The sequence below is a fragment of the Neocloeon triangulifer genome, unplaced genomic scaffold (genome assembly GCF_031216515.1).
Source record: "Neocloeon triangulifer isolate White Clay Creek 2 clone unplaced genomic scaffold, ASM3121651v1 ptg000015l, whole genome shotgun sequence".
NCBI classification, from domain to species: Eukaryota; Metazoa; Arthropoda; class Insecta; order Ephemeroptera; family Baetidae; genus Neocloeon; species Neocloeon triangulifer.
Genome location: NW_026775557.1, coordinates 4,181,371 through 4,198,491, shown reverse-complemented (window position 1 = coordinate 4,198,491; position 17,121 = coordinate 4,181,371). Strand labels below are relative to the sequence as shown.

Below are 17,121 nucleotides of genomic sequence, written 5' to 3'. Positions count from 1 at the left end.
AAATTTTTATATAAATTATCAGTTTGAATCGCCCTAAGCGTGGACTTTTAGGAACTCACCTTGGTCGAGAAGCCGCGGTCACAAATGGTGCACTTGAAGGGGCGCTCTTTGGTGTGGCTCCGGTAGTGGATCTCGAGAGCCGAGTTGCAGGCAAACGTCTTGAAGCAAATGTTGCACGTCGTGTTGCCGCGCACTGTAACATTGGGACCACCTGGTTTAAACAAACGTCACATTAAAACTTGGGCTCAACCGCAATTGAGAGATAATTAATTCTACAATATATGTGTCAGTGGAATAGGCACCCCCGCAAAAGTTTGGGGAACATTGAAGCGTTGGTAATTGTGCACCGCATAGAACCACCGAAATTAAAATTAATCCAAAAATGATTAGGAAGCGTGATAAATAATAATTTAATTATAATTCATGCAGATGTGTGTTTTTTCTCTCTCCCGTTTTGCGTCTGTGATCGATTTAACCAAGGTGTGAGTAAACAGAGAAGAGGATGAACGTAAAAGGGCCGCGCAGCCTCGCTCGCAAGCAGAATTGGCCGCCGATATTCAAGGTGAGTGTTTTATATATTGACGCCGCGTGCACGTCACTCTCGACGTGCTTTTTTTTATTCCGAGTACAAAGCAGCAGCACCGGTCGAATAATATTCATTTCTACCTACACAATAAATTAATCCGCCGGCGATATATTTATTTATGTGTATTCAAATGGCGAAACACGTCCGCGGAAAAAAAATATATATATTGCTGCTTATAATCTTATAAGTCAGGGGACAGGCTTAATGGCCTTTTTCCTCTCTGTGCGCCACATTTTTATGCTAATTTCTCCGTACGAGAAGTCGGCCGGCTAATTTGGTCATTAGCCAGCCGCACCGAGTGTGCCTGTGTTGTGCTTTTTGCTCTCACTACAAACTACAGCCTTCGGTCATGCTACTTGAATATAAAAACACGGGCAGCTAATGCAAATTAACGAAACTAAATCAAACGAGCCACCAATCATGCGCTGCGCAACACATTTCGAGGCCGACCAACGAAAGGTGCGAGAATTGAACTAAAACAGCGACATTTCTACACAGCGCCAAGGTACAGAAGGGGTGAAAAAATAAACAGGGCAAAATGTGTGGAATTCAGAATTTGGGTCAAGGATGGTTCGGATGATAAGGGGTGAGTTAAATTTCGTTTCGTGTTCCCAATTCCAACCCCCGTGTTTTTATATTCGGAGCAAATTCCCTTTTTACAATTTATTTTATCTGTCGAGAGCGATAAAAAAAGTATAATATATTTTGTGCTGGAATTTTGTTTTTACATCCAACCCGCTTTTCTATGTGACTTTCAAGGACAATCTTTATCATCAAAGGACAGGGGGTGGAAAGGATGGATTTGGGAGAACGAAAGAATTAAGCAGCCTAATGTCGCAAAGATTCCTATCAGTCTACCTGGAGGCCCGTGCATGGGCGGCAGTCGCGCCAATAAGGCGGCCGCCGAGGCGGCGGCCGATGCGAAATTGCCGTTGGCCAGGTGCGGGGGCAGACTCAGCGCCGGCGGGGAGGCGAACAGGGCTGACGGCGTGACGCTGCTGGGCGCCGAGCTGCTGCTCATCACGCTCGTGGGCGGCGAGTTTGAGATCTTGGGCGTCAGGTCGAGCGCCCCGAGCGAGTTGCTCTCCGAGGGGCTGCCGCAGGACCGCGCCAGGGCGGGCGAGGGCAGGGGCGACGACTCATCTGCAACCGAGGGATGAGCCACCAAAAGTTCTTCCTCATCATCGTCCTTCTCAGACTGGTCGCTGGCCCCGTCATCGGTATTTCTACGGCCGAGAGTCGGGGGGGAGGAGGAGGAGGGGAAAAACGGCGGGGGCGGCAGGGAGTCCCCGGCGTGCTGCGGCTGCGTGTGTACGCGGAGATGGGCCGTCAGGTTGCCCTTGGTGGTGAACGCGCGGCCGCACGCTTTGCATCGGTACGGCCGCTCGCCCGTGTGCGTGCGGTAGTGCAGCTGCAGGGCGCTCCGGCACGACAACACCCTGAGGCAGATGACGCACTGGTTGGGGCCGGCCGCCAACGAGTGCTCGTTGAGTCGCGAAAATCGGTCTACGCTAGAGGGTCGGGGCAGAAGGGAGGCGAACGCGCCGCGGTCGGGGTTGAACGAGGAGGTGGTGCTACTTTGTGACGGGGAAACAGCGCCAGAGAAGGGATCAATCGTGTTGTTGTTAGATGATGAAGAAGAAGCAGCGTTATTGTAAACATTGTCAAAGTAATTACGACTGACTTGAGAATTAATGAGCGAGCTGTGCCCATTTTGGTTAGACAGCAGATCGAGAAATGAGTTGTTACTGCCGATCTGCTCGTCAGCGCTTGTTTTTTGGTTATGATCGATTATTAGACAGCTACTAATGTTAGTTTGTGAGTTGGGTTTAGGATTCTTACTGAGGTTCTCGGGCTGCTCGTGTCTGCCGACGGCCTGGGCGAGCAGCGATCTCTGCGAAGACTCGTCGTGGTCGACGACCAACGCCGCTGGAGAAGGTTCTCCTCCTCCTCCTCCGGGCACGGCGTCCTCTTCGCTAAAGTCGCCGGCGCGGCTGCTGCTGCGGCCGCCCGCGCTCAGTTCCTCGTCGAGAAAGGGCGGGTTAGACGAGGGAGGTCGGTTGTCGTGGTTGGGGGTGGTGTTTCTGGGTGAGGGGGTTGTTAGGGGGTCCTCGCTGGTGCGTTTCTCGTTTTCCTCGTCGTCCGAGTAAACGGCCTCCGCTTTGACGCGCGCGCTCAGCGGAGGCGAGGCGGAGCTCGCGATGCTCGAGGGCCGCGGCGCCGGTTTGCTCAGGTTTTCAGGTACGTCCTGCTCGGGCTGGTAGAGCTCCCGTTTGAGGTGGTGGTGCAGCGAGAGCGGCAGGTGTTGCTGGGCCTGCGTCGGTGGAATGTTGGCGGCCGGCGGAGGAATTGGTGCAACCAGGGTGGAGGTGTTCAACAGAGGGTGCGAGTTGGCCCGAAAGTGGTGCGAAGAGGGAATGGGGATGGAGGGTGGGTGCGAGGAGGTTGCCTGCGACGGCGGCGGGAAGGGCGGCAGGCTGGAGCCGATGATTGGGTGAGAGGAAATCAAGGGTGGCGACGACGACGAAGGGTTGTTTTGATGTAATTGCGCTAACAGTGGTGGGTGGTATTTGTCTAAGTGTTCGGGGATGGGGTTTGGATTCATTTTAATATGCGGGAACTTGGACGTGTGTCTTTGGAAATGAACCTTCAGATTGCCCTTCGTGGTGAAACGACTACCACAAACATTGCATTTAAACGGTCGCTCACCTGTGTGCGAGCGGATATGGATCTGGAGCGCCGAGTCCGAACCGAACACTTTGCCGCAGTAGCGGCAGCGGTGCTTGAAGAAGGGCTCGTTGCCGCGTTTGCCGTCGCCGTTCTTGCCGCTCTTTGAGCCGCTGCTGCCTCGGAAGGCCAACTCGTCGGCCAGGTTGCCGGCCAGCAGGCCCTGACTGGCGCTGTCCAGCACTTCCTGGGCGCGTCTCTGCAGCATCTCCAGCGAATTGGGCTCGTCCAGTGACGGCAGAGGCTCGGTGTTGGTGATGATGCTGGCGGCCAGGGACGCCGAGATGGAACATCCGGTCACTCCTCCCGTCTGGTGGTGCAACGGATGCGGGGGGATGATCGAGTTGGAAACGCACGACGGCGCCGAAGTGGTCGGTGGGGAGGGCATCCGGGGGGATTCCTTCATGGGAGGTTTGGCGATGATGGGTGTGTCTGCGTGGGAGATTGTTTGGGCCCTGGACATGGGCTTGTGAAGAGAGGTGGCTGGAAGGGCCGTGCCCTGAGACGAAGGTGACGGCTGCATTATGCGGTCTTTGTCTCGCTCCCTTTCGCGGTGAAAACTGGCCGTCTGCATGGGGACGTTGGCCGAGGACAAGGGTAGACTGGAGGGAATTGACATCGGTGGTGACGGTGGCGTGAGAATGTCGTCCTGCTGGGACCTGGGAATTGACGCTGGCGACACCGGGCTGCCCTCTTTGCTGTCCCTGTTCAGGGTGAGCTGCTGCTGCAGCTGCTGGATCAGGTTCATCTGGAGCATCTGCTGGTGCTGCAGGGTGTACAGAGTGGACTGGAGCACGGCCAGTTCCTGCAGGGCTGCAGGGTTGTTTGCACTGTTGGCCAGGGCGGTGGCCGCAAACTGCGCCACGGCCACCTTTGTGTTCTGCAGGGCCTCCAGGGTGACCGAGTTGGTGAACAGACCGGCGGCTCCGGGCAGTCCGCTCGAGAGGGAGGCCAGGGCCGCGGCGGGATTTGCCGCCGCCCCGCTGGTCGAGAGGTTCAGCAAGGGAGCGAGACCCATGACGTTGGCCATTTTGCTCGGGTCAAACTCTTCAGCGTCCTCCTTTCCAGGGTTGGTGGGGGCACCGTTGTTGTTTTCGGCGTCCTGCAGGCGACGTCTTTTCAACACCTCGCCTCCATCGCGCTTCTCATCCTCGACTTCTTCGCCAGAGGAAACCATTGGTTCTTCGTCGTCGACGAGCTTGGCGCACGTCGGCTTGTGAGCCATGTAGGCCGCCAGATTTGTGAAGTCGACTTTGCAGCGGCGGCAAGAGCGCTCGCTGTTCGGGTCTGCGTCCTGCATGTCCTCGCTCTCTGCGCCGTCATCTTCCGAGGCCGAGCACGAGTTTTCATCTGAAACAATGAAATTGATAGATTAAAAATTGCCGATGGAAAAATTAAAGATAAATTAAGGTAATTAATTTTTTTAAATAAATATCCCAATTTTTAAGTTTAATTTTCTTTCTTGCACATCTTTTTCATAGATGTAAAATATTAGGTGGGTTCCAATATCAGAGAAATGATTCTCGCGCAATGATTCAATTGCAAAACGATTTTCGACTGTAGTGAGTTTCCATTGAATTTATTTTTTTTTTACTGAAAACAGAGGAATTTTCAATGTATTTTTAATTGCTTTTGAACTTAATAAAGTAAATTAAACAATTCTGAAGGTGCACAAGTCAATTATAAATGCATAGTGTGGAGTTATTTAACAAAAATATTTGCTATGAAAATAAACATTTGATTAGATCAATTGGAAATAAATTATTTTATTTTTACAATTAGTCCGTTAAAAATTTTAGTCAACCAAAATATAGTAAGATATGTATTTATAAGATTATAATTATTTTTATGTATTAATACATAAAAATAATTATAATATTATAATTAATTTTATATAATTTATATAAAGTTAAAAATCCGCTTAAAATTTTTATTTAAATACAAATTTACTTGCATGCAAATTCAGTACAGTCGAGCATCGTTTTGCCAAAATCATTTCTCTGATACTGTGACCCACCCATAATTGTGATTGATTTATCTTGGTTAGTTTTTTTTTTCAATTTAAAAATTGTAAGTGGCGTTTTTTGATAAATAAAAAACCTAAAAGTCTAACGATTCCTGGAAACCGGCCTGCAAACGTCATTATATTTCTGTTGTATTTTAAAAATTTGGGCGTTTGACTTAGAAAAATATATTGTCAGGCGCGGGTGTAACAACAGGGCACCCAAGCCTGCTGCATAATAGACACAGCAGACAACGGAGCGCTGCTCGCCGAGCCGCTGCTGTGTGGTTTGATTGAATAATAAACATCGATAAATTATTCCACAGTTCTTTTTTCATTCAGCTGTTATTATTACGGCTGTCACGGTTGTTCTAGATGAAACGAACCATCTGCCTGAATGCCAGCTTTTTATATATATCGGCCCCGAAATGTGTGTGTTTATCCGGCATTGTGTGCGAGAGATTCACCTGCTGAGAAGCCCACACCGTTTCCGAATTAATTTAATTGTAAGCGACGCTGACCGATCCACTGCACGAGTGCTGTTTTTTATTCAAATTTCCAAAAGCGGCAGCACTTTTGTCGTTTCGCCGTCGGACTCCCGGCGTGTTTTGTCGCACATTTGGAATCGCAGGCGACGGAAATAGAATTCGCACGGCCTTTTAAGACTCAATCAAGCATCGCAGTGCGCGATGTCACGTCTCGCGAAGAAATCATTTCTGCGGCCGGCGCGCTCAGCCGTGTATTTACCTGCTCTCGGATTTATCGCCTGCCGACCGAGATTTTTCAGAATCCGCCTGTTTTGTTGAAATAATACGCGGCTCGCGCACAGGTCCAAATTTTAAATAAACACCTAGCTCGGCAGGCTCAAGTAGACAGCGATTTATTTTTACTGCCTCGAGAGAGAGAGAGTGGCGAAGAGGAAAAAATATACGTAATATAAAACACGCCGGCTTAGCAGAGAGTATGGCCCGCCGATTGCATCAATTTAATTAAATTTATTTTATTCGCGGGCGTATCAAAAATAAAAATAAAAACACTTGCGAATTTAAAAATTGGCACCGGAGACAAAGCTCGGGGGATGTTTTGTTCGCCAGAGCATAAAAGCTTTCTTTCTTCTTCTCTCTCTAGCGCGGCTGTTGCTCAAAATTATATATTGTGTCTGCTGCCATTATAAAAGTATGCGAGTGCTTTGTCTTTTTGTTATTTGGCCAGCGTTTACTTTAGGTGAGATTTGAGTCGAACGCGAACATTTTATAACCGCTAAAGCAGAGAGAGCGGTGTGTGATCCTAGCCAGATGAGTAGCGAATGCCGAATTCTCTTCTATTCTGATCGCGGCCGGCAATGCGAAGCATGCAGCAAACTTACTTTTTCACAACTTCATGCCGCTGCTCAACTCGCAACGAAAATAAAAGAGAAATAAATATCAAACTGAGCTGTTCAGGCTCAGTCTCGCCAGATATTATATTCGGGGGCTCTTTTGTTTTCTAATACCAGAGCACCGCGCGCGTTCTTTCTTTTCAGATTTAGAAACGGCAGCATCAGGCAGTTAAAAATCCATCCGCCCCTTTTCATTCGATGGTCCCCTCATATGATTATTTGGTGATGAGCACACGGCCCTGCATTTTTATAATTCAACCGGCTGAAGCGATTCTTTTTTATTTCGTTAAAGGCTGAATGCATTTTCGCCGAGCAACACATGTGGAAAAATATATACAGAGCGGGGTTTTTTTTCAGCGTTGGTGCAATTAATTTTTCGCTTTGAAAAACACAAGCTTTTTCGTGGAATAGTTAAAAATGGTGCAAGAAAAATATTTTTCTTTGAAATCGTAAAAATGCTGTCGTATTTCCATCTTCGCCGCCCTTAATATAGAATGAGGGTGTTATATTTGTGAGCTGCTGGCTGCGCGTGCAGTTGTTCTTTGCATATGTCTGCCGAGACTCGTGCGAGTGCGTCTGCTGGAAATATATTTTCCATATAAATAAAACAGCGGCACCGCCCGGCGCGACCCTTCTTGCTCTCAAATCTGCCTGTCAAAAACGTACAAAACGAGCTGCGGATCAACGACAGTCATATCGCAAGCTGCGCCGCAATTTATATTCGGGAGTGACAGGAGCAAACGTTTTCGCCGAAAATGAGCAGTATTGAGAGAGAACGTGTCGGCGACGAGGGCCCGTTAGTTTTGACACCTCGCTCGATCGAAATGAGCAAAAAATGGAAATCAAGCGAGCCGCCGCACAAGTCATGTGAGAAAAGGAATAAAGGCCAAAGCTTGGCAAATTTCCAACTTCGAACGAAACTGAAAAAGCATAAAAATCAACCAAAGTTTTGGCAATTTTTTAATCACGAAAGAAAATAATTTGATATATAATATAGTATTTGTGAAGTTGTATTTTAATAATAAATTGAAATGTTCCAGTATATTATGATAAAGTGATGTGATCTTGATCTTAATACAACTGCATTCAAACTTCAAACACAATAGATAGATTTCTGTTCCTTAAAAAAATTTAATTAGTATAAATAATTATTAATGATGTGCAGTACACGTGGTTTGGAACCTATTATTATTTCTGATTTTATTTATATTATGTCATGGCACGATCATTATTTAAATATTTATTTGTAAAAAAGTAGATATTTTTTCAGTTTAAACGCAAGTAAAAAGAAGTTAAAATTTTTTCATTACATCATTGCAAAACTAAGAAAATAACAAAAAAAGTAAATGTTTTAATAAATTGTTTTGTAAATAAATGTTAAATTTATGACGTTTTTAAGTCAGAAATAATTAATATATTTAAATACTTAATACCTTATAATTGCCTTGAAAATTTGCTGTACATAGAAAAATAGCGTAATCGTCTGAGAAAGGCGCCTTTCAGTTGTAAATTTCTGCGGTTCGCGCAGGAATCCACGTACTCGCCGTGTTATTACTTGTTTGCCGCACACGTTAGAGGAGGTAATCTAAAATTTCGATTTTGTTTTTGGCACCCTTCCTCAGCGGCCCGGCGCGTGAGGCGCTCGCCGGCATTTCTCATCCGCGTATTAAGAATTCTAGGTATAATAAAATTTATCGCGCATTTCATCCCAGCAGCTCATTGTTTTCGAGAGGGATCTAAAACTGTTTTGTTTTAATTTCACCGCGCGCATCCGAGCCGAGCACACGCCTGAAGAGAGCTGCTCTCTGCAACGCCGGCGGAGAGTTGCGCGGCGGCGGCTGCCGCAGCAGATATATCGCTTTAAATGTGCATAGTAGCTTTAAAAAATCAATAACGTTTTATTCCACTTGTATGTTATACGGCGGCGGCTGCTTGGCTGCGGAGAGCGCAAATATAACACAGAAGCCTCGAGATTTCCTTCGCATCCGCGTGCACCGGCAATAATAATAGTTAAATACGTTTACAAAACACGGCGCGCATATAAAAACACAACAACACCGCCGAGTGCATTCTGCCGGCCATTCGATCCATGCAGTTGCTGGAATTGAATGAGAAACAATGGGGTTTCGTTTTTCTCAGTAGCACGAAACTCGCCAGAAAAAAGAAAACAAAAATGTGCCGAAGGAGTGTCTTTTTAATGTTTATTTATTCTAGTAATTTGGATTGAATGAAACGGATGCAAATGTTGATTTGGCAAAGAATCAAGCCTGGAATTTTTTTGTTGATTAAAAAGAATTTTTTTTTCATTGTGATTTGTTCATTTTGCCTTATATGCAAAATTAAAAGAGTTCTGAATTTTATGACTTATTTTTGTATTAGGGACCACTTGGAAATGATGCTATAATTAATTTATCTAAGAAAAGAATAAATTAATGAGGAATTTCTATACCTCATTTCTTCAATATTAAATATCGGTAGATCTAGGCAACTGAAATAATTGTAATAAATGCAACACGTTGTTCATAAATTGCACAGTTTGTTTGCAATTAAGTTTTCCTTGTCAAGCAGTTTGCATTTTTTTTCCAAATTTCGTTGCCTGCGTTTCTGAACTGTAATAAAAATACCGTTTCCAATCATTTTATGAACAAATATTGATAAAATTCATTGCTTCCTGGCCATAGCAATTACTTGATAGAAATTAAGCAGCTAATCCAACTTCGATCCCCTATGATTTCAAAGTACTTTTCAACACTAACAATTCTCTCCCTTATCATTTTTATCATCTAAAACACTCTATTGTGCAAGAACAAGGGTCTTTAAAAAAATTTCAAATCCATTTGTGCTCCTTTGTTCAGCTTTCCTGCCTCGGCAGCAGTTTTCCTTTGTTATGATTGGCAGCGTCGGTGCTGTGGGAAAATTTCATGCGCGCGCTTCGGTCGCGGCGCGATATCAAAATATAGAATATCATACGGAGAGCGCTGCTCACACAGGTCCGTTGCCGCGCACCAAGCAAGCACCTCCCCTTGATATCAAATCGAGATCATGCAACAAGGGGGAGCAAAATATGAACTGCGCCGTTAATATTTCCACCGGGCGGTTGATATGAAAACGGGGCGGGGCGCGCTGCATCCCTCATAATCCAATAAAATACCGGGCGAGGCCAGAAATAATTTCATATCTCTGCGACGGCGCAATTTTAGTGGCTGCTGATTATCGATCAAATTATAAGCCGCCGCCGCCACCGCAGCGTGTGTGCGATTCGCGACCCCCGCGGTGCCGGGGGTTGGAACTGCGGCGTCGACTCTCGCGATCAAATTATGGCTTGCATGGTGAGGGTGGTAAAAACAGAAGATGCTCAAGTTGATTAAAATTGCGCATAAATTGGAGGAAGAAACTAGTATAAATAAAATATCAACCAGCTTTTTAAGTTTTAATAAAAAATAATATATTAAATATTTTTTTCTTAACAATATATAATTGTATTTTAACACAATAAAACTAATTGCTTTTTTTAAAGAATTAATTATAAATTTTTAATCATAATTTTGCTGCTTAATTAATTATTTAATTTAATTTCAAGTTCTTACATGGTATTTGAATACATTATCCTCATTTGTGGCTAAATTAATTTTTATATATCCACCGTTCTCTTCAAGAAATGACATTAATGATTAATGTGTTTTTTTTTTAAAAAATATACTTTCCCCGACGACAATTGGATGTTGCAGTTCTATTTGATTAGCCTCTCAGAACATTTATACGTAGGAACAAATTTTTATTTTACTTTACATCTGATACTTGTATAAAATCTGTTACATTTTAATTGGCAAGTAAATAAAAATCCTATAATTGTCTCAAACAAATACTGAAAATTGTTTAATTTCTCTTTGAAGCCACCCATTCCAAGTTCCATCGAGCGACCCTCATATTTGCCAAGCTGATTTCGCATTTCGCCATTTTGCGACCCCTGGTTGCGAATAATTAGTGCTGCGCGTACGTTTGGTGCGAAACACCCTGGCGCTTAATCAGCGGGACGGAGCGGCGAAAATTACACGCGGGGGTTGAAAAGCAAAAGAGAGAAAAGGGCCCCGTTTGTGTGTGTTTTAGCAGCATGATTGTATTAATAGCCAACTTCCAATTTTGCACACGCAGCTAGAGCACAAAGAGGGTATTTGCCAAATTACCATACTGCGCGCGCCTCAATTAACAATCAGAGGTCGCTGCCTGCTTTCGTTTTATGTTTTATTACCCGCGGCGGCTCCAATTAAGCCCCGTTCGGAGGAAGACAAAAAATCGCGAGCAAAAAAATTATTCATCACTGCATTTGTCGAATAATAATAGGCCTGCGCGTTCAGTTGCCCTTGCTCTATGGATTAATTAAAACAATGAGCTGAATTATTTCACGTGCGGGGCACAAAAGGGGAAGAGGCGGAAAAATTCCCCCATAGCGAGAGTCACCCGCATTTCGCGAATTGGTTTGCCAAGTGAGCGTGCATATATTCGCTTCTGAATTATTTATTATTTTATTAATACACCACGCGAGTCGCACTGTCTGCGATGCTTTTATTTATTTCCCTTCATGCACGCGCGTCTCTCTGCCAACGCTAATTGCAGCTGCTTCCCAGCCGAGTGTGACCAGATTGCAGAGAGGAAAAAGGGTTAATTGTGAAAAAAGCAGATGATAAGAGACTTAAAAACCAAATAAATAGAAAAGTAAGATATGCGATTAATTCATTTATTAAAAATAATAAATTCAATTAAAATAAATCTGCATATTCACTATTATTTCTAAAAAAAACTTGCTGCATTTGATTGAATAACAAAGTTGAGGTGGTGAAATTTCCATTTTTTTCTCTCTGCATAACTTTTTACAATTTTATTTTTATTGCAACTTTTGACAGCCTGTTAAAATAAACGAGCCACTTCAATTTGAATTACGTCTGTGATAATTTGACGTGCAACTGCACCAACATCATAACTAAAAACCCGTTTTACATTTTTGCCTCATCAAAAATATTTTTATAACTGCGGTGAACACGCCGCGTTATTGCATACAGCTTTTTTTTTATAATATTATTATAATTCGCGTTCACACCCTCGTGTGTGTGTGTGTCGAGAGAATTTCACAAGCGAGAGAGAGAGACGCGGTATTTGCACGCAGTTGTAAATAAACATCATATCGCGGTGTATCCATTTGCAAGGGACATTAAAAGCAAATTTCGCCTCTCATCATAAATTCAGCGCGGCGTACATACGTGTTTAGGTGCGGCCCGCAGAGAGAGCGCGGCGCGATGTTATTGCACCACCGCACACACCAGACAATAAAATAATTGATGCTTTATTATGATACACATCCGCGAGTGCCGCATTCGCGCATATCCGCGTGTGGATATTGAAATGAGATGTGCGCCTGGCCAGTGCAGAGATGGAGCACTCGGCATGGCTGCATGTTCAACTGGCGCAATAAAATATATTGGCCAGCACCAGATTGAAATCAATAACTGCGCGCTGCACCACAATAGCGTTCATTCATTCATTCTTCTATTATTTAAGTTTATATATCCCATATAAACATTTAATATGACTTTGTATAAATTTTAAATTTTATATGCACATTAATTTTTGGATACTTTTTTATTATTAATAAAATTCTCTAACATTAATTAATTTAATAATTTTTCATTTTTTTTTAATATTTGATTATTTTTGTAATTTTTGCTTTTCTATTATTCACTCTGTTTAAAATATATTATTTATATAGTTTGTTTATTAAATTATATATAAATCTGCAAATCAGTTGAATTGTAATAGTTAGAGCTAAATAAACATAATATTTTTTGCTTGCAGATATTGTAGTTTTTCTATGAAAGAAATTAAGTACATGAAAAAAATTAATAGAAAAATTTAAAGAAGATGGTCAATAATTTATATTAAACCCACAACAATTTTAATAACGTGAATTTGTCTGTTTATATAATAATTAAGAAAACCTCAACTTCTATTGCATTCCACGCAGCAGCGCGAAAAAGATCAACGATCTTGATCCCTCCCTTCGAATAACAAAGGGACTAAATTTTCTCTCTGTTATGGTTGACAAACAGTGCCATGCCGCTCCTTCTTCCCTTTCTTCCATTTGAATTTATTGATTGGCCTGCTCAGCAGAAAAGAACAAAAGAGGCACTGAATTTGAATATGATAATACGCATGAATGGATATCCCGCGCGCCATAATATATTTTTTTCCGCCGGGCTGCTGCCGAGAGCAAATAAACTGCTGAAGAGATCGAGCGAGCGTCACCGAGCTGCTCTCTCAGGGTCGCTCATATAAAAAATTTATTTTACGAGTTTTTTGAGAGGACCACCAATTTTTATATTTATCCTCGCGGCACAAAAGTGGCACCAGCCACACCGGAGTGCTGTCGCCAGTCTTTCCATCTTGATAAAATTTATGATATTTTCACACCGCCGGACTTTGCAAGTATAAAACCGACAGAGGGAGAGGAAATTTTCATTTCAAATGCATGCAGAAAACACGAAAAATTAATTTCCACTCGGCTCCGCGCAGATTGGAGCGTGTGATTTTGGGTTGATATAAAAAATGGCTGCATGTTTTGCGTCACAATGTGTCGCCTCTAAATCAAACCGCTGTTGCGCCGTAAATCTGACAAGCTCCCCCCAGCTGGTTATATTTTCTCCACATTTCAGGCCAAAAACTGTCTCTCTCAAAAGAGGGAACGCGGAAATGTTTGGGTGTAGCTCTTGCATTTACATACGCGGGTCTACGCAAAGGTTGCACAAACTCTCAATTATAAACCGAAAACTATTTCTGGCGCGCTTGTCTAGAATTTCGTTTTTTTTCTCTCATCCGCAGCTCTCGGAATCAACGAATGAACCCGTTGTTTCAATTCTGCCGATTTTTAATTACACAGTCCATTTATTTTTTATGAACGCCAGACGATATCACGGCGACTCCCATCAAGCAAAAGCTAATTTAATATAAAAAAAGTCTGCTGCCCTATTTTCCCTGTCGAGCGTATCAAAGGCAGTTGAGTAAACAAAAGAGAGATAGTTTTTTTTTTTCTGCTCGTCTTCTGCGCTGCTCTTATGGCTTTTGCTTCATCATTTTTAATTTCGGGAATAAAATTTGTCAAGAAGACAAAACGAAAGAAGGAGCCGCTGGAATTAAACACTGCACGCTTTTTCTGCTGCCCCGAGAGTGGAAAAGAGAAAAAATAATAAAAAGTTTTTTATGGATCATAAAAGCTATACGCACGCACCAGTCTGTTAAATTTCAAACAAAAAAAAGAAATCGTAGACACACAAAACGCGCTCGGCAGAAAGAAAATAGAAAGAAAGCTCGCTATGTACACAAATTTTATGCTCTGCGGAGTTTGAGGATAAAAATCTGCCATTTGACATATTTTTTATGCCGCCGCGGCCGCATTTTTATATAAATCATAGGGGCGGAGAAGATAACTCCGCGGGGCAAAAACATCCCTCCAGCTTTCCGCTCGCTCTCTGCATTGCCGTTGGAAAACTATATGGGAGGGCTCAAGTTGAGTTATGTCTGTTTTTTGGTTTCCGTATATGTGCGTCTTTTTCTTTTTGATATATTTGAGCCGAGGCATTCTTCTACTTCTTCTTCTTCTGTTATATTAGACTCGCGCATTTGCACACGCAAAAGCCGCAAAGCGCCATCATATTTCTCGTTCTCTCTCTCATCCTTTGAGATAATGAATCATCATTAATAAGACGCCGCCACCGCGAGAAAGAGCTCCTCGCTTTTAAATTGTTTTATCTCGCGTGGCAAAGGGAATAAAAATATTGGAAGGCGCGCGTGCCTCAAAACTGCGGGGCTCCCGTCCTGACTCCTCCGAGCCCCCTGGTGCGAGAAGAGTTAAAAGCTCCTCGCGCACAATAATATTTTTAACACGTGCCTTTCCAGGGTGCCGGGATGAAATGAATGGATGATGAAAGTAGATTAATCAGCTGCTTGGCCGCAGGAGGAAATGTTTAAACTAAACACTGTGATGTTTGCCATGGAAACATAAATTTTAGGTCCACCAGCGAATTTGAAACCAAATAAATTTTAGTAGTTAAATTCAATTGGTTGATAAGCCACGTTATTTGTAATTCAATGTTTATTAGAAGAAAAATTAAATGAATTTTATTTTTAAATTAATAATTTATTTAATCATTTTTTGTTATTTTCGAAATCAATTAATTATAAAATAAACTTATATAGTATATTATATGGAATTGCCTTTTGTTTTTGTTTGTTTGCATAAACTTCTATCCTTTTAGATGCGTAATTCATTAATTGATAAGAAGTTTATGAAAAAAACCGCAGAGATAATTATTTAAATTTTAGATTAATCATTATTAATTTATTATAGTTATTGAGATATAAGTTGTTTGGGTCAAAGAGTCTTGAAAATGAAGATCAATTGTTAAAAATAAGTTAATTTTACATCACCAGTAAAAAAATTTAAAATTTTATTCATTTCTTTGATGTGTTTTTAAACGTCTTGTCTTGCTCCTCCGCCGAGTGCAAAAGTTGAGATTTGAAGGAATTTAGTGGTTTTTGTGCCAGTTCTGCGTGCGTTGCGATTTAAGAAGAAATGGTGTGTAACAATTGGCGCCTCGCGACCGCCGCACCGCCGACCCGGCGTGCTATTTTTCAGTGCTAAAAACCTTGACAAAGGGGAATCTGCGCGAATCAATTTGGATGATTAAAAGAGCAGCGCACGGTGGACGCTGCTGCTCGCGGCGGATAATTCAGCCCATTTCACAACATAATGTGCGGTTTCATCAACTGATGAATTCTACAAAAATCTCAACATTCGCTGCCAAATTGCCCGATTGTTGTGCCAAACAACGGCCGACGCAGCAACAGCGCGCAGATTATTTTAGATTTTTGTCGCGCGAATCAAAGCTCGAACTGTTTTTAAATTATAATCTGCGGCTCCAAATCTCTTTGTCTGCATATTTTTCATCCGAAGGTTGCCAAATTTAAAAATCCCAGGCTTCAGAATTGATCAATCTTGTCAAGGTCTAGACTTGAGAAATAAAATTATTTCAAGAAAAGAATTTCTTGCTCTCTTGTCTATTTTTTTATATTTATTTTCAAAAGACGAAGCATCTCTCCGTCTCTGTCAATCCTCTCAAGGCAAAAAATAAAAGCATTTCGACTCAAAAATAATTTCTCCGCGTCTAGACAGAAGTGAATGCAAGCTGATCTCTTTTACTTATTTCTTATTTAAAACAATGCAGGAAAATATTTCCCCGTCTTCGCGGGATGCGCTGCACATATGGGGATAATTCCGGGGGTTAAGTCTCAGAGTTAATGCGCGGCCGCAATGACGGAAGTCGTCTGTCTTGCCGCAGCGAAATCTTTTAAAATTCAATTCGACGCAGCCGCCCCTGTTAATATTAGAGTGCTGTCGTTTCCTCATTTCTGAAATCTTAATATTGCGCCGGCACGCGCTCGCATGCCTCATCTACACTGCCGGGGCTGCTGATTGTCTTCTTGTATTATAACACTCATCCCCACGTGTGTTATTTTAAACCCCGTGCCTCCCCATTTAATGCGGCACATGTGCGCTCGCCCCGCGTTAGCTCGAAATCTGCTCGAAGCCTGCGGGCAATATTGCTTTCTGAAAACTCCAGCGTGGCATAAATATTTTTTTTCTGTAAAAATTTTTTTTACGACAGAATGAAAGATTCTGTGAAATTCTGCGCCTTTTCAATTGTTTAGTTATTATTCAGTTATTTATTTCTCAACCTAAATAAAAATGTTCTTGAGGTTGACTCACTATATAATATTTAATTGTTTCCCAAGAATTAAAAAAAGGCTCTTATTATTATGAGGGCCTTGATTTGACTTTGCCAACAAGGAGTCCTTAATAAATTGTATATATGACAAAATTGACAATTTTAATAATTATTTAATATATTTAAGACAGAATTAAAGATTCTGCAAGATTCTGCGCCTTTTCAATTGTGTAAAGTTTCTGCTTAATTATCAAAAGTAAATTTTTTAAATGTATAAATATTGTGATGCTTTCAATAAAAAAATTTGCATTGAATTAAAGTTTTACTTAATTCGTTTGATTTTATTGTATCAAATATAGGGAAGAAATAATTATAAGAGGAACTGCAATTATTAATATTGTTAAATGTATAAATTCCAATAACCGTCTAAATTCTCTCCTCCCCGCTATTTATTTCCTTTAACTTTTCCTGTCATGTGCTGGCTGCAGGAAAAATTATCGACAGCCAGCACGCGTCCAATCCTATTTATTTATTTATTGCATTTTGCTCATCTTTTCATCTGGCGTCCGCAGCAGCAGTTTTTGTATTGATGCGGGGGAGCACACGACCTACATTTATTCATTATATGCTGCACCCCTCAAGTGGTCATCGCGCG

General features: G+C 42.4%; 1 protein-coding gene across 10 annotated transcripts in view; it reads right to left on the bottom strand.

Annotated features, from left to right (window-relative positions):
• The window catches only part of LOC132202851 (sal-like protein 1), a 73,543-nt gene that overhangs the window by 4,055 nt on the left and 52,367 nt on the right, over positions 1-17,121 (bottom strand). For 6 of the 10 annotated variants that reach the window (XM_059630102.1, XM_059630103.1, XM_059630106.1 and 3 more), the window contains 3 exons: positions 2,429-4,663; positions 1,445-1,729; positions 60-211 (listed from right to left, as the gene is read on the bottom strand). In XM_059630102.1, the coding sequence (XP_059486085.1) occupies positions 60-211; positions 1,445-1,729; positions 2,429-4,663 (2,672 nt within the window). The remainder of the gene's footprint in view (positions 1-59; positions 212-1,444; positions 1,730-2,428; positions 4,664-17,121) is intronic. The other 4 variants (XM_059630104.1, XM_059630112.1, XM_059630107.1 and 1 more) reach the window with 4 other exon arrangements.